General features: G+C 41.7%; 1 protein-coding gene across 1 annotated transcript; it reads right to left on the bottom strand.

Annotated features, from left to right (window-relative positions):
- Nucleotides 1–1,435: 1,435 nt before the first annotated feature.
- SLC5A8 (solute carrier family 5 member 8) lies at nucleotides 1,436–25,070 on the bottom strand (the record flags this gene model as incomplete). The annotated part of the gene is made up of 15 exons (XM_082052007.1): nucleotides 1,436–1,567; nucleotides 3,010–3,095; nucleotides 4,795–4,898; nucleotides 6,104–6,297; nucleotides 7,302–7,388; nucleotides 7,657–7,724; nucleotides 9,042–9,154; nucleotides 10,375–10,463; nucleotides 12,287–12,416; nucleotides 16,351–16,491; nucleotides 17,685–17,839; nucleotides 18,707–18,774; nucleotides 20,139–20,190; nucleotides 22,628–22,693; nucleotides 24,738–25,070. The coding sequence occupies 15 exons, from the start codon at nucleotides 25,068–25,070 to the stop codon at nucleotides 1,436–1,438; spliced, it is 1,818 nt and encodes a 605-aa protein (XP_081908133.1).
- Between the last annotated feature and the right edge of the window lie 10 nt (nucleotides 25,071–25,080).

The raw sequence follows: 25,080 nt of genomic DNA, 5'->3' as shown, positions 1-25,080 counted from the left end.
CTTTATAAGCTTCACTGCTCAACTTTCCTTCAATGGCTTTTATTTTCCAACTTGATTCTGCTGCTGTAGAGAAGTTTTAAACACCCACGTACAGCTGTAGCAAAAGATCTGCAGTACAAAAACAAGACAGTGGGTCAGAGTCTGTTCCCTGCCGTACCATAAAGCACACAGGAGAAGGAAGCAATGGTGGTTTCACCCTCCCGAACCATCAGTACAGTGCATGGTCTGGAGTGGATGTGCTGTCCTGCTTCTCTCGGCAACCCAGCTGGAAGATAAGCCATGCCATGCCCTGCAGCCCTGGAGAAGCCTTCACTAAATGACACCTTCTGCGATCCCTGTCCCGTCATGGGGGATTGTGCAAGGGACTCTGCCTGCCAGAACACACGATTTGCTCTTGCCTGATCTGGACCACGGTTGAACACAAATCCCCAGAGTGACAACAGGGACCACATGAACACAATTGGCTACATGAGGTTTCGGCTCACAGCTCCACAGATAACAGCAGTGGCAGCTGCAGATGCAGCCTTTCCTCTTGGCCAGTACAGCAGACAGGCCTTTCTTTGTGCATGAATGTCTCTGCTGCACTGTGTGAGCCTAGGCCGGCATGCAGGGCACGAAATAGAAGACTACTGTGTTTCTGCTATATGGCATTGTATAAAAAGCCCAAATAGTTCATTTCCTTCATGAGGACCAGCTCTGTGAGGGCAAGACAGGGCAGAAGAGGGAGACAGGGTGTGAAGGGAAGGATATCACTGATTGTTGCCTCCACCCATCACCAAAGACACTATCGTAGCTTCTAGCAGTGGGCACAGAGGAGGAGACGCAGATAAGCAGGGAACAAGTGGCTTAATACAAATAAATATATATATGACAAAACCAGCAAAATAAATACACTCTCAGGATCAGTTCTACAAAGAAACCAGATGGCACGAAATACATAGCCTGTACTAAAAAAAGACCCACTGTTTCTTGCAATCTGGTAAGGTCCTGCAGCCCTAATCTCTTCATACTTTCAATGCCTTAAAAGAAAATAGAAACAAAAAACAAATTTAAAAAACAAACAAACAAAAAAGAAAAACAGCTATGTCTGGGGGAACAGTGCTCTTACCAAATAAAAAATTTACTCTTGAGAGTGAACTGAGAGTAAAAGCAGCTATTTTCCAGGAGGCTCAAGAATATCAGACAAATATTTCACATAGAAACATTGCCTTAAGCCCTGTCACCAAGATCCAGAGTGAGAGAGGGAGTGAGGAAGTGCAAGAAAGACCTGATTCCTTTCTTGACTAATGTCAAGGTCATGCAAGGGTGACAGTGCCATGTAGCTCACCAGGTGCCTGCCCATGTCCCCAGCAGGGCTGGTAACTGACCCAGCACAGGAATGTCAACAGTACTTCACATGAACAAAACTGTCCTCGTGGGCTGACACGGCCCCATGTCATATATGAAGGCCATTGGCTTTGTTGTCATTGCTTGCAACATCCATTTCAATGTGGCTGAAAGCAGGGTTGTCAGTTCCTTCAGCTGCCGTGGTAAATGATTTCCAGTTCAACACTTCCACTTTCTCCGGCTGGAAAAAAAAAAAAAAAAGAACAAGACAAAAGCACAAAAGCAGAGTCAGGCCTGACATACAGGATAACTTTGCAGGAAAAGGTGTTGGTTGCTCACAGTACATAGTCATTCATTGCAATAGCTGGTATTTTTCTAGAGGCATGGAAAGTTTCTTATTGCATAAGGTACTAGTTGTGTAAAATGTTCCTGTCACATAAAATGTTCTTGTCCTGCAAAGTGTCTAAAGCATTTTTGGGTGTGCAAAGTTCTAATTGCTGCTTTCATGTCTAGCAATCTGTCACCACCAAGTCCTTGAGCTATTGACTCCCACCCATGGCCCTTGCCTCATCTTTGGCATGAAGAGCAGATAAACATGCATCACTGCTTGGATGTTCCATCCCTGTTAAACATAATGAGATGTTGAGCTCTTCATGCGCAGGAAATTGCTCAGTTCTCCCTCATTTTTTTTTTTCTCAATAACTTTCTGGATTATTTGTGATGCCAACCACTTGTTATCCAGCACCTAGCTGCATAACCAGGCAGACACTTGCTTCTGACTCCAGGCATAAAACAGTCTGGCTGTGGACATTGGTTTCCATGTGGGTTATTTTTTATCAGAAGACTTCAGGAATTAAATTCCCAGACAGTGAAAACAGATGTTGGCCCACTAAACACAGTGAATGACAATAACTGGATAGCCCTGACATGGGCAAATAGCATTACAATAGTATTGTAAAAATCCCTGTCTCTCTTCAGTGTTCATATCCGAAAGCTGAAGTACATGAGATCATACTAAAAGGAGTTGTCATCGTGGAGAAAATAATTTTGCAAACTGGACCATCTCAAAGGTTTGATCATTGCCTGTACTGTAGCACCTGAAAAGCACTGAACAATGCTGGGCTTGAATGTTCAGCACACTGACGATACTGATTGAAAAGTGATCTATAGTTTAATTAGAAAAAAAAAAAAAAAAAATCCCCTACATTCTCTCTTCTAAGGGATGTTATAACCCAATAAGGTCCCCCCTTTTTTTATATCTTAGGGAGGGAGCTAGGAAACAGATACACCGACTAGAAATGTTTTCACTCAAACAGTAGCCGAAGCTGCAAAAAAATTCAGACTTTAGAGAACACATGTTTACAAACAAAGCTTTGCTGAGTCCAAAGTGTGCCTTGGGCCAGCTTCCAAGACACTAGTGAGGGAGTATTTTGGCAGAAACCTGGAGAACAATTGTCCCTTGTCTCAGCTTCTGCTCTGTTCACTGAAGTCAAGCTGTGGCCAAACACAGATTCCCTGCCTGTGCCAGCTGGTTTACTCCTACCTGCCTTGTGCCCTGCTACTGCCTTAAAGCAGTCGTATCAGGTGCTATTCATCCTGGTGGGGAAAATAAGCTAGGGACTGTTTGCCTTTGTCCCCAGGAGGAAACACTGATTTAAATCAGAGATGCATAATTACACTTACTGTCTCAGATTTAGACCACGAGAAGTTGGACAGGAAATCTTCCTTGGTCAGCAGGAATTTACGATCTGTGTTCTGCTTTAGTCCTCCTGCAAAATAAGCAGGCTTCAATCAGCCAGATTTCCACATGCAAATAAATGATGTGTCAGAGCCCAGCTATGGGCATCAGGCCAGGTGAGCAGGACAGAGTCATGCAGCAAAAGCCATCAAGAAATCACAGGCCTTAGGGATCATTTTCTTACAACACTGGATAACCTGAACCCCTCATAATAAAAAATGATCCTCAAGGTCTATTTGAAATGCCTTAGCCATTTCCCAGAGTTTCCTACATACTCCTCAGATATCTGCATTGTGTAAATAACACTGAGACATTCACCCAAAAAAATGAATCCCATGCAGTGATATCTGGAACCATCCTGCCAATCCAAGAGCTGTGGTACTGAGGGCTGCCATGGAGTCTGAGTCTCAGCTCCCTGTCAGCAAGAGTCCTAAATCCACAACCACCAGCAATTTTCATAGTGAGTTATTTAAGGGCAGCCCCAAGGTGGGGCGATGAGACGTAATGAGATGTTTGGGCATTTTTAAGTCATGAAAGATTAACTGTTCTTGTGGGGGAATGTGTGTGGGAAAGAAAGAAGATGTAGGTGCTGGGAATCAGCTCTGATTGCCACCTGAGGCTTAAATGAGATCTTGCTCCACAAAAGGCAGGGTAATGTTGTGGTTGGTTTAGTTCTTTTGGGTTTCTGTTTGTTTGGCTGGTGATTTTTCATCTGTATTTACTGAGCTACCCAGTTTTCACACCTTGTTTCATGGCCCATGATGACCTGATCCCAGAATGGTAAGAGGCAAAAATTGTCTACAAGCGCATCACTGTAGCAATGGAATGAGCTTGTGATGGTAAGAAAGGGGGGAGCAAATCCTCTAGAAACTCACAAGGAAAAGAAAATGGTAGAGGTGTAACTTGTGCTTATTAGTTGCAAGGCATGGGGAAGCTAAAAGAAGCAAGTTTGTCTGCTGGGTTTGGAGTTTCATAGTCCAGAAGTAGGTCATATTAACAGATCTGAAATCCAACAGCCTCAAAGAGGAGGTCTGTCATAGGAATCTGGCTGGGCATAGTGGGGAAAGCTGTGAGAGCAGCTGCTTTTGTGCTATTTCTGCCGCATGAGGTGGTTGACAGGTGCACTTTGCATCTCACCTAGATGCAAGAATAGTGAGGCCATAGGCTGGAAGTGAAGCCCTTGCTCTTACCCATGGAGTGATGCTTTTTGTCCCTTGCACAGGATCAAACTGAGACAGAAGCTAACATAGCCATGCACAGGATCTGCAGCTCTTGAGTACGTGCTTGGGGAATGTGGCAAAAAGCATGCACTGTACAGGTGCAGACAATAACCCCTGAGTGCTCCGAACTCACTCAAAATACAACTGCTTTTGTCCTCTAGAAGCATGGGTGTATCTCCTTGCTTGGAATTGTTGCCATGTTCAGGGACAACCCCAAAATCCCCAGTCCCTGCTGGCATCTAAGAAAATAGGAAAGACAGATGACTTATTTTTCTTTTGCTCCTGAGGTTAAAAAGCTACTGAAAGTTCTTTCAGTTTGAAGCAACCTTTGCTGTGGGCAGAATCCAAGAGTAGGGATGCAGAAGGGCTAAGGGGAGGAAATGAGAGAATGGTAACCTTTATATGTTTGCAATAGGGTCACTGGCACTTCCTGTGGCAATGACAGCTCTCTGGTCATCTTAGTTTGAAAGAGATCTAAGATGCGTTAAGTCACAGCTCTGGAAGTCGTACCTGTTAGGAGGCTGATAATTATTCCCACAGCTACTGTGATAAGTGTCCCAAGTGTGCTGAAGTAGAGATAAGACAAGGAATACCAATTGTCTGCCAGGGCAGGCCTGAAAAAGAGTCAAAAATGTGTTAATCTCTGCTTTCTTATTCCAAGAAACTTGAAAACATTGTCTTGTTTAAGATAGAGCATACATACGGAGTTACTTCTAAATGATGTGACCTGGTACTCTTGATCTACTTCTGCACAATAAAATGTGCACTGAAAATCTATTAAAATTTACAGGACCAGTTCCTTCACAGGAGAGGAGACTGGTCAGTACAGTGAGGCAACTCATGGGACAGAGCAGGTAAAACAGGACAGTCCTGTCTCTCCTAGGAATCCAGCGCACAGCTGAGGACTCTGGCTATGCAGATGAAGGGATAACTTCTCTAGAATGGGGACATTATTTAAAGAAGCAGATAAAAAAAAAAAAAAATCAGCATGTGCAGCTCTAAACATCCAGAAACAATAGGGTAACTGTCACAACTCAGGTTACACATTATTTTGTTTTCCCTGACAATGTGCTCTGTTGCAACAGTTGCTTTCCCACATCCATGAGCAATGCTGGAGGCCTCATGTGAAAGGTGAGGTAAAAGAAACTGGATGTTCAGAACCCATGTGTGTACCCAGGGTATCTGTTGGCTGTACAGTGCTCTAAGGTGCAAGGACTGGGAATCCCTAGGAACATGCTTGTTCAGCTTCTTTCTGTTCCTGCTGTTCCTCATATTGTCATTCATAACTGTTACACTTAATTGTGATTGTCCCAAGTAAGACATACAGTAATTGCCAATGGGAGAAAATCCCTTCTATTTTGCCCATTATATGGATTATGCCCTCTTCTGAGTTTCCTAAATAGAACTATTTCTGCACAGACAAGGTGTTGTAGGTGGCACTGCTAAACTGGCAAATTGCCCTTTAACAGCCTACTGCTTTAATTCATGTGACAGACTGTACAAGTTAATCTAATAACTATAAATCTTATGTTTTCTTTAACCCCCATGGTTCCTGGTAAGGCATATCCAAGCCTTTAGACTCAAATATTGAACTGAAGCTTTTCAGATCAATAGGAATATTCCCTTTGACTTCTGGGAAAACTCAGACAAACTTCACTCTGACAAGAAAAAAAAGAAAATGAAAGAAAACTGCTTCATCTTAAACAGCCTCATCGGTAAACCAGGGAAGGATAGTTACAGTAACACAAATGCTATGCAGGTATTTGCGTTGCATTAAAACAAATTTTCTTTGTTGATTGCACATTATGAACTTGTATACCTCTCTGCAGCTGGTGTGTTGAAGACTGTTGTTAATGGATTTGCTGTTGATGTCCAATTTACTGAGGATATATTACAGCCTGCAGTTGAGAGATACAGCGGCTTGGTCCTCTCTGGGAGCGGAGGATAAATCTGAGATCCAATTCCAACCCAAAGTGAAATAACAAAGCCACTGACAAGACCCACAAATGCACCCTGCAAAACAGAAAATGAAACTTGTATTTACATGAAAAGCAAAAAGATACCGTGAAAAAAAAATATTAAAACTACCTAGACAACTAGAAAAACAGACAAGACAATCTAACCTGTAGGCTCCATACCAAAAATTAAATACAGCTGGGGAGAGCTAAGGAGTTTACTTCATTTGCTTTTTTGGGAAACGCAGAATTTACTCACAGCTCCTGAGCATACCACTTTTTGTTTTGCCACTATGCCTTTACAGTTGAAGGATAGCTTTGGGCTTCATGGTATATGGGAAAATATTGCTTTGAGGCCCTCCTTGAACAAATACAGAAGCAATTTTTCCTTTTTCTCATGTGATGTGTTTTTGCAAAAATCTCTTCTGCTTCAGGGTGAGTGTTGTGGTATTTTTGCCTGACAGCTAGTAGTTTTGTTTGGTTTTGTATATACAAAAAATTTGCAACTGCAAGGAGGTAAAGGTTAGTGATTAGTGAACCTTACTAAACAGCAATCCTATCAGATTAACCCAATACTTGACAAATCCATTTTTTGATGGAATAGGTTTTTCCTTTGGAAACAATAATTTCATGATCCTGAAGCACACTGAGAATACCCCAATTCAGTCTGCAAGTGCTTGGGCCCCATTTTCTCAACCGGAGCCATTTTTGCTCAGATAAGTCAGCATCCTCCAAGTTTACTGGTTGTTCAGCTCCCTCTCCTTGCTTCTAAAACTGTGTTTTCCAGAAATAGTTGCCAGAGTTTCATTTTTATTCAGATTATTTTTTCCCCCTCTGGTCATATAAATATCTTCATGGGATGGAAATTCAAGTTCTTATGCAGACCTGTTCATCACTTCCTTGGGATAAGGATGAAAGGGAGAAAGGGGAAATGTCCTCACGGAAAGTATCAAGGGTATCTCCCTTGCTGCCCAACACAAAATTATTGAAGGGAGGGGTGGAAGGAGATGACCCAAATTATCAATGAATTTTTGACCCGGAGGGCTTTAAACTTCCACTTACAATTCCATTTGCAAAGGAGCAGAGGATTCCCAAGGCAAACAGTCCTAAAAGGGGGCCACCGACCATGCCAAAAATGCTGAGTGCTGCCTGTGGAAGGAAGAGAGTCTGCTGTCAGGTGCTGTGCAAGACAGTTAAAGCCTCCAACACAGAAAGAAGGGACGACATTGAGAAGGAAATTACATCAGTTTTTAACTGATGTGTTATAGTCACATGGATGCTTAGAGTGCAGGCTGAGCCATGGGCTGTTTGAAACCAGTAACCGACAAGAATAAAACCTCATCTCATAATGGTATCCAGCAATTATTTTCTCATATTCTGGATCATTCAACACGGGCATGAAAAAGCTGACACCTACCTGCAACAAGGCTCCCAGGAGAGATGCCACTGCAGCCATAGCTATGCAGACTCCACCATAAAAGAAACCTGTGTAGAAAAGGCAGAATGATGCATAAATTTGCCAAAGTTTGAAAATCAGTAATGGAAATGTTTCTATCTAACCCAGTATGGCCCCGACATCTCCAAAACAAATATGCTATTAGTATCTGGGTTTTTTGTAAGAGAGCCTGAATTGGCCAGGTTTCCTTTTAAGAGAAGAGATCATGCAAACTTGAGAAAATCCCATTCCTGTGTATCACTAAAGATGAGTTAATAAATGGATTAACCATAGTGGCAATACCACATGTATCATTTGTATTTCTCAGCTAATCTCCTGTGGTATAGTCCTTATTTTGAGGAAATTAGTTTTGCTTCTCAGCCTAAGTCTTTGGAGAAAGAAAGTAAATGCTGGCAGATTACTGGGAGCTGGCACTATGACAAAGAACATCCTGGATCATGAAAGAGGTTGTATCTCTTTCCAGGACCTGTAACACTGGCTTATTTGTTTTTTCCACCTCCACCCCTGTTGAGTTTAACTGCACAAGCAATATAGGTTGATCCCACTGTCCAATGTGATAAGTCAGGCAACTCATGATAAGACTAACAACAATTTTGGTATAAACATTGTTCACAATAACGTTTAAGAAACTGTTCTCACATTAAAACATTTAATACATGTCACCTGCCACCAGTTTGCTGTGCTCACTGGTATGGGCTATGACACGTTGGGACTGTGGTTTTCCTACACTTACTACAAACACTGTCTTGGGCTACACATGCAGCTGGTCACAGACAGTACAAGTAGCAGAGACAGCAATTGCACTTCAGAGATTTAAACCATTTGCTCAGTCCAGTTCTGACCCTCTTCTTTGACCTACATTAAACAGAGGAGCAAAAAATACTGAGGGTCTGAGGGCATATCAGAGAAGACGTGAAGTTTCTCGTTTTCTGGAATGTTATTGGGACAGAATGCCATTGTTCACATATCACTGGGTTCAAAAGGTTTGTTACAAAATTGTTTCCTATGCTTCTCATTTTTGACAGTTGAAGAAAAATAACAGCTGTTTCAGTATAAGACATTTGGCTTTGTAGTACTGCAAATCAACATTGAATAAAGATGCAGTGCATCTTTATTGCTTAAGGATCAAACAAGATGGCCTTTTTTTTCCTTATGCTCACTCAAAACAGCTTGTCCCCTATTCTGTGTAAAACCTACACAGCTGATCTCGTCTCCCTCAAGTATTGCACCAATGTAGTCCTATTGGTGTGAGTACAATTACTCCTGACTTACACTGCTATAAGCGAGATCTGAATTGAGCCCTCACTTTGTAAAGCAAAATGGAAGAGATATTTTTCTAGACATACTCATCCCCATGGAAATCCATGACAACTTCTTTTCAGAGAGGGATCTGAAATACGGCTTAATGAGGTCTTCAACAGTCACGGCAGCCAGAGCATTGATGCTGGAGGACACTGTGCTACAGAAGGCAAGATTTATACAATTTTTTTATCTTAGAAGCTGAAATCATAGGTAACAGATGGATTACTAGAAGACAGAAACTGCCACTGTCCAGAACAGTGTCAGAAAACTAATGTGGCTGATGTATTGGTTGAAATAAATTATTCCAGGTGCTGCTGTTAATAGCTTACAAAAATAGTTAAACATAATGCTCTTAGTGAGGATAAGGCAAACCTTGATGAAAAGTTAGGCCTGGAGAAGTCAATGAAAATATCTGTTTCATGTTGCTAAGCTGTAAACATGACTGGTATACATGATACCTTCACAAATGATCTACACAGTAAATACCTGGATAGGTAATATTCCTACATGCAGGTAACTGATCACTTTGATACAGTCTCAGAGAAGAGTCCAGATAATCTAATTATACTCATCTTAAAACTAAGTGTCTAGTCCAAACTGAACTACTGCAGGCTCCCTACAGGGTCAGAGAAACCAGCACTCACAAGATACAAAGCCAGTCAGTTGATCTTGTGTCTACATGTGCCCTGCTCTCACAAGCCATCAACTTTTCCTCAGCGAGTGAAAAACTGGTTGCTCTTGTTCAGAGCCTTCCTCAAAAGAAGCGATTTTTCCTAAAAGATGCTCCTTGGGAAAGCTGAACAAAACACTCCACACTATGGGATAGAAGGGAATTGATTTGCCTCTTTCAGTAAAAATATATAGTAATTGTTGCTTGCATGGGGTTCATTCAAGAAAACTGGAAGTCAGAAACTCTTCTGTAAATACGGCTCTGAAGATCAGGGATGAGGAAAGAGAGATGGCTTTAAAGTTAGGCAGGTTTGAAACTGGAAAATTAAAGATGAGCAGTAGGAAATTCCCCCAAGCTGTAGCTATTTTGTGTAACCACCCATTTATAATACTTAAAAATTCCTATAGCAGAGGAGCTTTAAAAGCACAGAGAGGAAGCCTTGTTAGTGTTGTACATCATATGCAGCTGTTTCCTCACACAGGCAGTAGGGAACTCCAAACAGCTTTGAGTCTTTGGACCTCAGATCACCACTGTTTAAAACTACGGATTTTTAAGGTGCATCATTAAAGAGCTATAGTGCTTTTTTTAAATTTATTTATTTTAAGAACAAACATTAGCTAAACAAAGAAATTAAATGAAAAAAATATAGTAAAAATGCAACTTTATCTCTAACAAAAAAAAAAAAAGGTTCCAAATTATTAAATTACCTTAATGTTCCACTGTAGGCACTAGCCACAAAAAGTCCTGGCACTCCTGGATAATCCTTGAGAATATCCAGCACTAGGTATGGCATTAGCTGAAAAATTCAAAAAGTAGGAAATATTACTATCTTGCCCTAATTTTGCCTTTTTTCACTGGATTATTTTTGTTATAGCCTTCTCACTGGCATTCTGTCCAGCTGTTCTAATTTTGAACATCCCATCTTGCACTATTTATTGGTTTTTCTACAGAGAAAACCAATCCTAAAACACCCACTCGAGACACAGAACAGTTTGTTTAGATGACCTAGCAAAGATGACCATATAGCCATACTGTCAGGCTTGCTTTGCAGTGAGGATGCCATAGGATACTAGCACTGGGCAACAGGTGTTGTACATCCCTCTGTTGGGCGTGGGTGCCACAGCAGATGCTTATGTCTGTTGTTGACTCCACAAAAAAGTTTTTTAGATACAGTCCAGTAACTTCAGGGTACCTGAGAGCAATTTCCTTGTTGGAAACCGTGTGTCATTTGTTGACCTTTGCAAGATCTGAGTACTAGAAAGAGACAGGAATTTTAAGATTTTCTTCCTGTAAACCGTTTTCCTTTCACAGACAAGTTGGTCTTTTTAGTATCTTGCTTCCTGTTTCCACCAAAAGAATTTGACTGACAGGAACAACTTAATTCCCTTTGAGTTTCCACCTTGGCTTTCTGTATCTCATTTTATTCTGCCCTTAAAGACTAGGTGGTCCTGACTCTGGTACTCCGTTGTCCATGCTCTTCTCCTGACTTTCCAGCTATTGTCCATGGGGCATTATCCACAGCCTGTAATTATCCCAAGCATAAACATATAAAACAAAACAAAACCAATATGTATGATTTCTCGGGGTGCTGACTCTGGTCAGTCTATGCGCTCCCAGAGCTCTTGTTCCTCAGTTAAATCTCCAGCTTGGTTCAGAGGCCACTGTTGGTTACAAAGTGATTTCTCCACGGGACAGTACAACACAGTCCCTCTGAAGGAGGGAAGGATGCACCCGAACTAGCGAAGAACTGCCTGCTGGTAGCCCTCTTCCAGGTGTATGCTTCAGGCATGACTATGTTTTGCCTCCCTTTGCACAGGGAAGTTTTTGTGGGGCGATACAAAGCAGCTCACGGGAGCCCTCAGTCCCTTGCACAGGCACCGCTGCTTCTCTGAAGCCTTGTTTCACACAATGCTGGTGCTCCCAGGCCCATTTTGGGTGAAAAACCCCAAATACAGGCAGAAGTGGATGGACCGAGCGCTCTCCGCATCACTGCTCTCCCTGCCACCCTCCTTACCTGGCACTGAGAGACCAGCAGCACTGGGACAGCTGGGGTACACTGAGACTTAACAGTGCTGAGGACAGGTCTGCTCCTTTCTCCAGGGAATCCCTTCCATCATGGTCTCAGCTTAATCCCTCAGAGCTACAGACTGTCCTGATATGGAACTCAGCCATGTCATTATTCTCAACCCCTTGGCTCTTAGAATCATAGAATCATTTTGGTTGTAAGAGACCACTAAGATCAAGTCCAGCCATAACCTAACTCTAGCACTAAACCATGTCCTTAAAAGCCTTGTCTAAATGCCTTTGAAACACCTCCAGGGACAGTGACTCCATCACTTCCCTGGGCAGCCTGTTCCAATGCCTGACCACCCTTTCCATGAAGAATTTTTTCCTAATATCCAATCTAAACCTGCCCTGGCGCAACTTGAGGCCATTTCTTCTCGTCCTATCACTTGCTGCTTCGGAGAAGAGACCAACACCCTCCATGCTACAACCTCCTTTCAGATGGTTATAGAGAGCAATAAAGTCTTCCCTCTCTTGAACCGTCCCCATCTGTCTATAATGGCTGCAGAGAGAGGATGCCCCCACACCACCTCCCCTTGAGACACAGAGCCCTACCTGGTCGAGTGCCGACACCTGCTTTGACATCCATGGGTCACAATCCTTGTAAATGGAGTAGAGGGACAGGCCACAGAGTACTGCGCAGGCCAGTATCGCCCAGAGACCCACCAGGTTGATGTAGAGGGACCTGCACCGGCACACACAGAAACATCGTCAGACCTCAAAGTCCCACAAGACCTCTTCGGGGCCTAGCCAGTGCCAGCACTGAGGAGACCTTCGAGTCGTTGGCTGCCCACTGGAAAGGGAGTCACAATACAGCTCCCAGCATTTTATCCAGTATGAAATGATACTTTTAAATACATGAATTTCACATCTGGTTTTGCTGGTACGGTCTGAGTGCCCATCCCCTGACAAAGTCTGTTCAGGAGATGATGGGAGCTATATGGCAATTCCCACATTTCATCATATGTATGTTTTACATTGCAGGCAGCTGGCAAGAAGACGCTCTTCTCCCCTTGCCACACCCCATGATAAAGACAAAGCCTGGACAGATTAGTAAGGTGTGGTGCCCCAGATCAAAGTGTGGGGTGCCTTTCAGTCAGCACCAGCACTCCTTTGCCTCTGGAGTTGCAGTGCCATGTTTACACAATGCTGGAGATGCCCTTGTAAAGCAATTTCCTCCTGGGACAGACTCCGTGGGAGGCAGCAATGAGGCGCTGTGACCTGGTCTGGAGCCACCTACAACGGCCACCTCCAGAGAGCAGAGGGTTGCCACTGACCCCAGGGCTTCTCCTTTAGTAACTAAACAGCATGGAGTCTGGTATGGTCCAGTAACCACATCGCCTCCCTACGTTCTAATGGGAGCTTCAGGTAATGCTGAAAGCAGAAACTCTTTTTTATCAGGCTTTAAGGCTACTTTTGCCACACAGAACAGGCAGCCTTTATTGGTATGAAAGACAGATTGTTCTCGCCCAGCGAGAATGTTCCCTTCCATCTAGCTATCTGATCTTCTCAAATGTTTCTCAGCTCTTGATGACTCCTGGGTCACAAAGTTTTTCTTAACTAGGGTGGTCAGTTCAAGCAAACACACCCAGTGCGACCTTGGCCTTGAAAAACAGCATTCCTTGCCCGCAGTTGCTTCCTGGTTAACTGTGTACCATCAGCCGATGCCAACTTAACTGTCTGACAGATCATATACCCTGGACCTGTGCCAACTGCTAAGACCTCCACTGGGAGGACATTTTGTTTCTGTGCAAACATATCCATGCTTGCAATGCTTCAGGAAGCATTTTAGTGTTCTCAGTTCCCAAGAAGGTAAGGGGCACCAGCCTTCGGAGTGCTCTAGAGGACCATCAGGATGAAGGAAGAAGTAAATTTGACTTTATCCCCCTTGTTAGGCATTGAAATGGACATTTTCAGAAAGGCATAACATGGATTAACTAGTTGAACTATCAGTTCCGTATTCTAGAAAAATTATCGGCAAGCACAATGTAAACTCCTAAAAAGGACCTATATAAATAAAAGCTGATTTACACATAGTAGGGGAAACTCTGCATTTACACTTTGTATTTGCAATCAAGGATGGTCTAAACACAGAACCAGCAGCAGTTTAAATTCCTCTCAAGACTAATTTAGTGAAAATGAAGTAGTTTTTTTCTTATAGATGCTTATATATTGGTTGGATGTTTTGCATCCATTTAGCGGAAGCTGTTCCTGCATTGGCTTAATCTACCTTGATATAAGCTGACTTAGCACAAAATTTAACCAATGAGTTAAATCAATCCAAATCTTTTGAACACATGTAATAGCAGTATTAGCCTATAGTAAAGATTAGAAAATCAAGAAAAATACATGGAAGCAAAAGAAATTGTTTCTCTGACTCCACCAATTCTTGTTTTTAAACTGTGTCAACATTTGACAGTGAAAAGAAAGCTGATTTTTTTTGTCTTCTGATTTACATCCCAGCTTATGGTACACCCTGTGACTAAGCACTGGAGTATAATAATTGTAGCACTACTGGCAGGAGGTGTTCACATCAGTTCTGGGTGATTAACATGGGGTGGAGTTTGGGTGAAGTAGGCACTATGACTGCACAAGGCTTATTTTCTGTTGTTTGTTTAAGGCTGGCTCTAAAATTTTGGCACTGAAACACACCAGATGATGACCTTGAAAGGAATGCAGAGAAAAATGTGTTAGTATCCCATATATTTCTGAAAATGTAGCTCTCCTGCTCTGAGTGCCTCTTATTGTTCATATATGAGCATTATGTTCAATTTGCCTAGTTATGGTTTGAGTGCTTCTACCTACTGGTGTGTTTCTTGAGTGGGCTGAAATCCTTTCCCAAAGCCTGAGAAAGTTCCTACACTTGTGCCGCTGTTAAAGGCCTTCTTAAAAACTGCAAGTTGGGATCTATGAAGGAATTATTTTCTCAGGTCTGATTTGTTATTTTGCTGTCTCTTATAAAGCCTTACAGCAAATGCCACAAAGGTACAAAACCCTATTACTTTGACCTGATGACATTTTACACATGTTAAGGTTAAATGGCAATAAGAGTGGCAGGCCACCAACGTGACCTGCCAGATGTGTCTAATTTCATTTGCAAATGAACTAGATAATCACCACAGAATGGTAGCACTTACAGTTGCAACAAGCTGCAACCATTATACAAAATGATTTCTCCATGCAGGAGAAATTCCCAGCACGAGCGAGGCACAAGCAAGATGCCATGGATTCAGCCACCCATGCCAGCAAGGAAGAACTCCACTGATTAAGGCTGTGTCACTACTAAGACGGTATGAGTCCAAACCCCTCCAGAACCAGATAGCCTCCAGCCCTGGTCAAAGCTTCTGCAACATCCAGAAAACCTGCCCAGAAGCTCCCACAGTGCCACATTCCCCTTGGCCACACTCTGCTTCTAGGACACCCTGGAGGTGTCCCTCCTTACAGAGAGGGTAGGGAGGGTGTGAGAGAGGAGCACAGCCCTAAGCAGAGAAGGTGCTCAGGATGAACAGTCTCACCGGCAGGCAAATCTGGCACAACGTACATGTCTGATTTCATATATGCAATTACGCCAGGCAGTGTTACAGATGTGCAATGCACCTCCTGCCTCTGCCGTGCCAAGAACCTGGAACCCAGCCACGTGCCAGAGATTGTGGAGAAGCCACATGGTGTGTTGGAGATGCAGCTGATGATGAGCATCACCTCATTCCTTCTGCAGCGTAAATGGCTCAGAAGTAGTTTTTCTTTATTGCCATAACCAAAATACTTCCATTCTCAACTGTGAATGATTTTGTGGGTATTTTGCTGACTTTATGAAGTAAAAGCCTTCGTAACACTCCTTCTCTGTATGTCACTGTATTATAGAATTTATAGGGACTATAGCATGTATAGGAACATGTATAGCATGTATAGATTTCTCCTATAAATGAGCTCACAAATAATTCTTAAATCCTGAGTTGTGAACTACTGGGATGATACTAAAGACAAAGGTAAGACAATAGAGTTAGTATTAATATATACTCCATTCTAGAGCAAAAGCTGATCAGAAATGTTTAAATTCAAGTAAAACAGAACTCTCTGCCAGTTTGCGTAGTGAATTCCTAAAGAGAAAGTCATTATTTTTATGAAAATAAAATATATTATTTGTCAGCAATTATATAAGTGGATAAAACATTCCTACATTTTCTCATGCCCATACTCATTGGTATGGAAAAATCTTTTTGGTCTTTACTTATGTGAAACTCCCACACAATGATTTAGGTTTAGTAGAGTAGCAATTCAAGATGCTGTCTTGATATGGCTTCAGCACACACAAGTACTATATTATTTGGTCTTTAGGTTGCATATAAACTTAATGCAGCTATTTGTATGCAAGAATACTGGCACAGTGAAACATTCTGGCACAAAGTTCGATTTTACACCAATTATATGTAATTCAAATACCAGTATTTATTGTGCTGATTTGTCTTCCACCTGGTCCACAAAACAGAAAGCAAAAATTATTACCCTTTACAAATGTGTTTCATATAGACAAAAAACATTTCCTTAAAAAAAATCATCTCCCTTATAAAGAACAGTCACTGCTAAATTCAGACATTAAAAGTTACTGTAGGCAGACTTACATTTTTGCGTGGAACCTGGTTTTGCATGCAATGTATCTCTGTACTTGAGACTGGTTGACCCCATATATGCCAGTCCATGTGAAGGTGCCACCTACAACAATCGTCCAGAAGGTATGCCTTTGCAGAGGATTGGGGTTAAAGCTACAATCAGAGGGAAAAGGCAAACGAGTTCAGAATATGAAAATCTTCCCATTATGAGAAGACCTTAATAGCTATAAGAAAAAACATCCTCATACTTATTCTATTAATAATAAAAGCTCTTTTAATTTGGCCAGATTTTGAACATTTAGATACACGAAACCTGAACTCAGAGAAAGCAAGTTTCAAACTCAAAGCTGAAATCCTGATCTAGTGAAACACTCTAATCTGTCCAAAGGTGAAGCCTAACTGATTTATTTGCTTATAAACTACAGTCTTATATAAAGCTGTATGATGCCTGTGTCTGTTGAGATCAAATGATGCTCCAGTAAAAAAGTCTAATATTCCTGCTTATGTAGAGGGACATAAGTCTGACACCAATAAAGGTGTGTTTGCAGCCCAGCCTTTATGAACAGAGCCTCTGTAAAACATTGTGCTGGTTTAGCTCTAAGTGAATAACAGATTTTGAATGGCCATAAATATATGTTTTTTAAATCATGCTTTAATATAGCAATAAATTATGTGTACCTGCACAAACAATGTAAATTGTTTCACTTATTACATGCCTTTATTCCTTTTCTTCTCCTATCTGTGAAGTCTATGACTGAGGGAAGAGGCAATGCAGTACAACTGCTGCAAATCACCCAAACAGATTGAAAAAATGACCATTCACAAGAAGAAAAAAAATTACCCCCCAAAAAAAAAAAGCCAAACAAAAAAAAATCGAAGTGGTTTTTGATCCAACACTGTTAGAATGAGTATTTGTGACGTTGTGAAATGATAATTTAAGCCTATGATTAGTTACAATAATAGAGAGTAGAATACTATTAAAACTACTTTTAATTTTTCTTTCGGGGAAAGGGAAAATGTTTTCCTTTTTCACACTAGCCAAAAACTATTATTTTCCCAGTTGTTTTGGTTCAGCAGTTTGCAAATTATAAGTGTAAATACGATTGTCCTCTCCAATTCGCCATTTCACTTTCCTTAAAACACCTACTTGACAAAGTAAAAAGGTTTTGCTCTTTACAGGATTTTGCATGGTGTAAAGCCTAAATATTATCCCTCAAACTAGGTAATCTTGTTTAAAAATAAATTAAAATTAGGTCACAACTCCTCCTCCAGTAGCAATTTAAGTTAGTCACATGGGCTCTATTTGTAGGAATAAAGAGGCACATTATCTGCAAGTACAAACTCACTCCCAGAAGTTTAATCTTCCTCCATGATAGGAATCATTTACAATGCATCCAATTCCCTCCTGAACCACCACAGCTCGTATAATCACAGATGAAAATCCAGCAACCATGATTCCAACCTGGAAAACATCTGTCCACACCACTGCCTTCAGACCGCCCTGCATGAGGAACAGCACATAATCAGGGACAACAGGGCAGCAGCGCTCTTGCTTTGCACTCACGTTCAACTAAGATAAATGTTACTGTATGTATTATGCATAATCTTCTTTAAAAGAATTAATTCTGTACTGGAGTGTTTAGGAATTGCACCTTGGAACCTATTCAGGACATCCTGGCCCTTTCTTGAAGTGCACTATATTTACTTTGACCACACAGATAGTTTAATCCAGTATTTCTTCATCACACAACCTGATTCAGAAGTTTGTATCAAAAGATAAATTGGAAGACAGAGATAAATTGGCAGACAGTGCTCATCTTACATATATACAGTACCACTAACTTCAGAAGGCATACCATTCAGATGAATAAAAATAAACATTATTTAATCCAACATATACAAATAAATTCATCACTGAGGTTACATTTAATAATTTCTAGGCACTTGGTCAATTAACACTAATCTAAAGACCCATCTGTTCATGTGGCATTTGCTATTTTCAGTGGCTCTATTGAATAACAGACAGGGCTACTATAGTTGCAGCAAGTAGGTGCTTTACAAATTAATCAGCTAAACCCTACTATATCAGAAGAAAAATCACAGGAGGATATTTAGGAAGGGAAATCTATCTTTTTGCTGTTCCTTCAGCAACAACAGAAGTTTAAATGAATCAAAACAGAAAAGGTTGGAGTCACATTGTGGCAACCTTTGCATCCAGAGAAGTCCCTGGGTGACCATGGCTACAGCTACACTGTGAAATGTACTCCCATAGGGTAACCCGGTTTTTAGGCTACCTAAGAATAAATTCCATATTTTATGTAAACGGTGAAAAGAACAAAGATTTTTCTCAGCTGAAGGACCCACGTACCAGTGTGCAGTAGAAAGTGCAGACCACACCGGTTGCCACCACTGCACCCCACAAATCGAAGCCGGTGACTGAAAAAGAGTGAAATGTGTGAAAGAGGCACTGGGGACAAATATCTGAAGGTCAATTTTTCACCCCAATCTTGTTGCTGAAAAAAAACCTAGAAGTAAGTTAAATGCAAAAGTAGGAGGTAATAAAAAATGGCGATGAGAAGACTTGCGTGCCTAAACCAAGGGATTCACCCTAACCAGTTCTAAAAATGAAACAGTTGTTACAGATATTGGAAACTGCTAAGCAGTTACATGTATTCCAGGATCATCTTTAATGTGAATGCTGCCAAACAATATATCCAGTACATTTGTAGGCCCCCAGTGAGGAAGGTTTTAAAATACATGTCCTTCCTTGAAGCACCTGGGTAGTCCCACAGAGCCTTTAGGTGGGGATTTGAGCAGGTAAATAGCACAGGGATGCTTCAAAGAGGCAAGGTACTTCATGCATGGTCTGGAAGAAATGTGTCAGACCAAAAGCCTTTCTGGGAGCCAGCTGGGTCATTACTTGGTTTAAGATGTATTTCCAGGGCAAATATAAACATCAAGGATATAAAACCTGTGGGACTTAAACAGGGGAGGAGACCAGTGCAGACAGTGTTGGGTTTTTTCTTCCTTTTTGTTCAATGAACAAGACAAAAAAAAAAGCCAACGAACAGAAAAATTGTGATTTTCATCCTAGCCAAAATTATTAGGTTTTATTTGCATTTTGTTATTGTCTTTTCTTGCCAGGTGGACAAACTGTGTCAGATTAAAAGTTTAATTTGGCTCCACATAAAAGCTTTTTTTCCCCTTTAAAAATTAATGTGGCTCATTTTCAAAGCAAAGAATCATTTTGAAGTAGAAAATGGAAATCTTTCATTTTGTAAATATCCAAACAAAGACCTTAAGTTCAAGACCTCTTTGCTGTTGATTTGTTTTTCCTGGCAAAGTGATAGGCCGAGTTAAACAGCTCCAGGCAGCCCCAAACCATATTTACAGAACTTCTGCCTGGCCCTTCTCTTGAGGAAGAGCACTTATCCAGGGGAATTAAATGTGTGTTTAGTCTCTCCATCACCTTCAAAATTTACTAAAGTCTTCTTAACTTTTCTGAATGTAGGCATGATCTAAGGATATTGCATGAGAGGTAGAATAAATGAGAGCAGATTTTACCCTCAAGCCTCTTCTATAATTGCTTATAGGTAGAGATTAAGGGACTAGGATTACAATTGGGAGGCCTTCTATCACAGTTCCCATCAGGACCAACACAAATCTTAGAAGACTTCACAGTCAATCTTTGAGCTATTATGTATCTTTAGGTGTCATTACCAAAATACAAGCATACCATCACTATATGCAGAAAAAAAAAATAACATAATAAAAGAACAGTTGCAGTATACTCATCTTACCTTGATTTAGTGCCAAAGCTGGAGCATAAATGACAATACCAGTGTATAAAGTCTAGAAGGGGAAAAGGGATATAAAATCAAAAGAAATGGAAATTCTTGGGAAAGGTGATAGCTTTCTGAGATGGTTTCTCTTCAAGTATTTACGGACTCTATGTTTCCTAAATTCATAACAGTTGAGAAATAATTCAAATTGTTAGAAAATTAATGTCTGAGACTAACCAGCACTGCAGTCTCACAGCCTAGTGTTCTTAAAACAAATACCAGGAACTCTTGAATACTAAATCCCTCTTCACCTTCTCCTGGCTTTTATATGTAACTTGTTTTATGGGTATAAAACTGCAATCATATGGCAGAAACAAGAGCAAAGGGAATTTGAAGGGGTTTAAAAACAGTTTGCCAGGGAAACTATTACAATTTATTTTCTCAGTCTTGGGATCAATATGCCTCCCAGTATGCAACTGTAATGCATGTGAGTAAGAACAGAAATAGAGCATTAGTTAGTCATCATGGACAGCATTATAAGGAATTACACTCCTGTAAGATGAAGCCATGCATGAATGTTCGCAGATTTCTATTTTCACCCAATACAGTAAAGATATAGACAAATCAAGACCATGCTTCTTTTTATGCAGCCCAGGACAGGACTGGCTTTCTGGGGTGCAAGTGCACATTGCTAGCTCATATCCAGTTTTTCAGCCACCAGTATCGCCAAGTCCTTCTCTGCAGGGCTGCTCTCAATCAATTTATCCCTCAGTCTGTACTGATATTAGGGAACTTTGTTGTTCAACTACTGTTGGACTTCATGAATTTCACATGGGCTCACTCCTCAAGCCTGTCAAAATCCCTCTGGATGGCATCCCTTTCCTCTAGTATATCAACTCAGCTTGGTGTCATTGGCAAACTTGCTGCGGGTACACTCAATACCACTATCTATATCATTAATGAAGATATTAATAGTATTGGTCCCATTACAGACCCTTGAGGGACACCACTTGGTACTGGTTTCCATTGGGACATTGAGTTGTTGACTGCAACACTTTGGCTGCAACCATCCCTCCAATTCCTTATCCATATAATAGTCCATTCATCAAATCCACAACTCTCCAATCCTACCCATTCAGGGAGTCAGTATGAGGAAGTGGCTTTCTCATTCACAATGAACAAGTGCCAGAAGCTTTGAACCATCAGAAATTAAAATTTGTCACAAGTATGATCACATTTTTGTGTAAATTAAAACAGGACCGATGACACAATCTTTCCACTTCTTCAGTGTTTTTTTCAGGTTGTATTACTACATATCTTTTTTTTTTCCCTCTTCTTTTAAACACATGCCAATATTCACAGAACAGTTAAAATTGCACTATTAAAATCTTGAGGGGATTTCCTTTCGTCTCTATTCTTTTCATTATTCAGGTTGTTGTTAGTGCTTGGCACAGAAAGATGCCTACAGAGCTTTAGTTAATTACCTTGGCCATATATTTAAGTTGTATAGAATTGTTTTTCTGATCTTTGCAAGAAAAGACTACACTTGGCTTGTTCCAACTTATGCAACTGTGATGTCTTCATATTTGCTGGTGAAATGGTGTCAGGATTCACACATGCCAGCACTCTACTTTTCCCATGGGCTTCTGTATCTATTACATAAATGCCAGCTAAGCAGCACTGTTCAAACAAGTAATTAGCACTGCACTGACCACCATCTCATTGGTACAAGTGTGACTGTCTTGTAACTCCTGGTGTGTCTTAAAAATACAAAAAGGGCAAAAAAGCATATAACTTGAAAAGCTTTCTGATTGTACATTCATTCTGGCCTTGAATCCTCTGAAAATTCCACTCCAAAACTGTGAAAAGAACACATTTTTGTTTCTGGTGCACTTGTTACACACTAACTATGCATTTAAAAGTGGTCTCATACTGACTCACTGAATGGGCTGGATACAGCAAACTGCACCAACAATATTTGCAGGGACTGCTTTAGTCAGTTTGCAGACACCCAAGTTTTTTTCCAGTGGTGGTGGTACAAACCCTTGTGCAGCAAATGGCAGCTCCTGACAGCTTGTTTTGTCACCTTTCACAGACCCTTAAGAATTAGTCGGACTCCCAGAATCCATGGAGCAAAGGATGAAACCTGCTGCTGTAGATAATTGGGGCATGTTTATGTTTTGAACCCATTGTGGGTTTCTCGAGCAGGCAGGCAACCGCTGCTCTTCACACTGCTACCCTGCAGTGAAGGGTCGCTTGTCTCTTGGTACGGTGCTGATGCCAAGTGACTGTTCTGGGTGCTCAACAATGCAGGCAGAGACCAAAGGGGCAGGTAGCTCAGCATCCACTCTCTACCCCATTGCAGAAAGAGCTTTGTTTCTCCCATGCCCAGCCACCCATGCACTGTGGTAGCCTCATCAACTGTTCAGAAAAAAAAATCCAGTTACCCTAAGCCGAAGAATACTAGTGGCTATAAGACCTATGGAACAGCTTTGAGATTTACTTGCCGTTTGTATAATGAAGAGGGCTGTTCCACAGAGGCGCAGGTATTTATTAAATCGAAGCTCTAAATACTGCAAAAGAGAAGAAAAAACAAATGTTTGTATTGAAACTTGGTACTGTTGATAGGACTAGAGTGAAGTGATGATCAATACAGAAAGAGCATAGTGTTATTTTTACAATTTCATGAATGGCCAAAACTCCTAGTGTCACCTTGATGTCTTTCAACTTGATATTTCTTTACAAACCTCACCACTGGGTAATGACAAACAACCAGGTGAAGGAGACACAAGCTAGTCAGTATGTGATGGAGTCTGCAGAGTGGCAACTGGTGCTACCCAGCTGCCCCAAGGCACTCAATGGACAAGGAGCTGTGCCCCATGACCTGGCAAAGACCAGCGGGTATTCACGCAGAATCACTCAATATCCTGAGCTGGAAGGGACCCCCAAGGATCAAGTCCAACTCTTGACTTCGTACAGAGCAACTTAAAAGTTCACAATGATGTACCAGCAAACAACATAACCCACTTGTGTTGTGAAATCAGAGAGAAAAAGAAAACATTACGGCTATTCCTAAGCCTTAGTTGATTTGGAAACTCTGGCATTATGTATGTCCATCTGAACTGTTGTGAGAAGGGGCAGGAGGTTTTCAATGGTCAGCAGCTTCCTCCCATGGTAATCTCACCTTCTACACTGCCAAAGTGGAAAACTGGCCTTTTGCAAAACAGGAGTCCTCACTTTTCTCTCTAGCCTGGGACATCACCATCTCTAAATGAGTTTGTCATGCTGCAGGGCAGATTTTTTTACCCCATCTGTCCTAATGCTCTAGGGTGTGTGGTTGCAATAATGGGATCTCCTTTGCCTGCCAATCTGTTAACAGTAAAACACTGAAGTGTCTCTAAGTGCTCACATGTGAACTGAGCATTTAAAACATGATTTGTGAGTGTGTCCATACAAGCAAGCAGTGCTGAACCCTTGGACAAACACAAGAAGTTGTTTAATCTCTGAACCCTGTCCACAAATAGAAGACATATCTTTTATAGGTGCATTTAACTCCAAGATTATCAGTCAAAGCTGCAAGTCTTTATTTAAGAGTCCTACTTGAAGTATCACCATAACTCACAGTCCAAAGATTAGTAGTTTAAAACACACTGGAAACCACCAGAGATTTCCGTTGGTGAATTCTTATCTAAACCTACCAACAGAGACCTTGTTTCCAGCCTCCAGTGCTACAGTGCTACAGTGTTCGGTGTAATAAAATGCAGCAAAGTAGTTAGTCAAGGACTTTCACCAGCACTGAAGTCCCTTTCCCAATGTCCTCTGTGATAACAGCAATTTGCCTCCAAATCTGCAGCTAGGAACATGCAGGATGATAAACAGGTTGCACAGACCTAAGTCAGAAGAAAGTCCTGGCCAGATGCTTCCCCACCCCAAAACAGTCAGATTCATCCTTTGATATATCCCACCACCCCAGATGTCTCCACACTGCTAGTTATAGTTTTAACTTATGTGCTGAGCTGAAGACCAGTTCAGCAATATCTTGGCAGAAGTCAACTCTTGCAGACACAGAGCACTTGCTGTATAAGCACGATGGAAAAGACATTTACTGGTGTGAACAGCCTCAGGTGGAAAGGGTGTCTCCCCCAAATCTCTAGGAACAGCACAAACATAAACTCTACCAGAGAGAAATTTCTGTGGCAGGACCTGAGCTTAGAAACCTATCTGGATGTGAGAACTCTGTTTCCTGTGTTAGATGCTCTTGCATTCTGCTCTTGGTATATTAACTACAAATCCTTAACCACATGTCACTATCCAAGCTGCACAAGGATTAATCAGCCTCTTAAAATGAGTATTTGGAGTGAGGAAACAGATCTGGCATGGTGCACAGCTCCTGAGCCAAGACAGCAGGACTGAGCATCTCCTCTCTGCAGAGGCAGTGTGGGCAGTCTTGGGGACAGAGCAGGTTGCAGCCTGCCCTTGGGAGTGTGGAGATATGGGGCAGCACAGATTGCAGGGGGCTTTGGGGAAAGAGAGTGAGGAGAGACATATAAAAAACAGGCATGAGAAGTCCCCCAGCTCCCTGAAGGTCACGGAAAGGCTCCTTCTATTCCACCTTACCTCGTAGGTGCTGGTAATGCCCAGCTTGTAGAAGACGGGCAAGAAGATCTCTGCACTGCACAGCACCACCAGGCCATAGGTGATGGCGAAGATGCAGAAGATGGCACCATAGCGGTAGATCTCAGCAGGGGTGCCCAACACGGTGACAGCTGACATGAAGCTGGCAGTGAGGGAGAGCGCAACAGGGAGGGCACTCATGCTACGGCCTGCCATGAGGAAGTCCTTGGATGTCTTCTGGCCCCCTCCCGCGAAGGCATAGTAGACACCAATGACAGCTGAGACCAGCAGCATGGCCGCAAAGACCACATAGTCCCAGACCACGAAGCGCCCCATGCTACTGGAA

Source organism: Streptopelia decaocto, assembly GCF_964273445.1.
Source record: "Streptopelia decaocto genome assembly, chromosome: 1".
Taxonomy (NCBI): Eukaryota; Metazoa; Chordata; class Aves; order Columbiformes; family Columbidae; genus Streptopelia; species Streptopelia decaocto.
The sequence above is the reverse complement of the archived record's forward strand: the minus strand, read 5'-3'. Positions and strand labels throughout refer to the sequence as shown.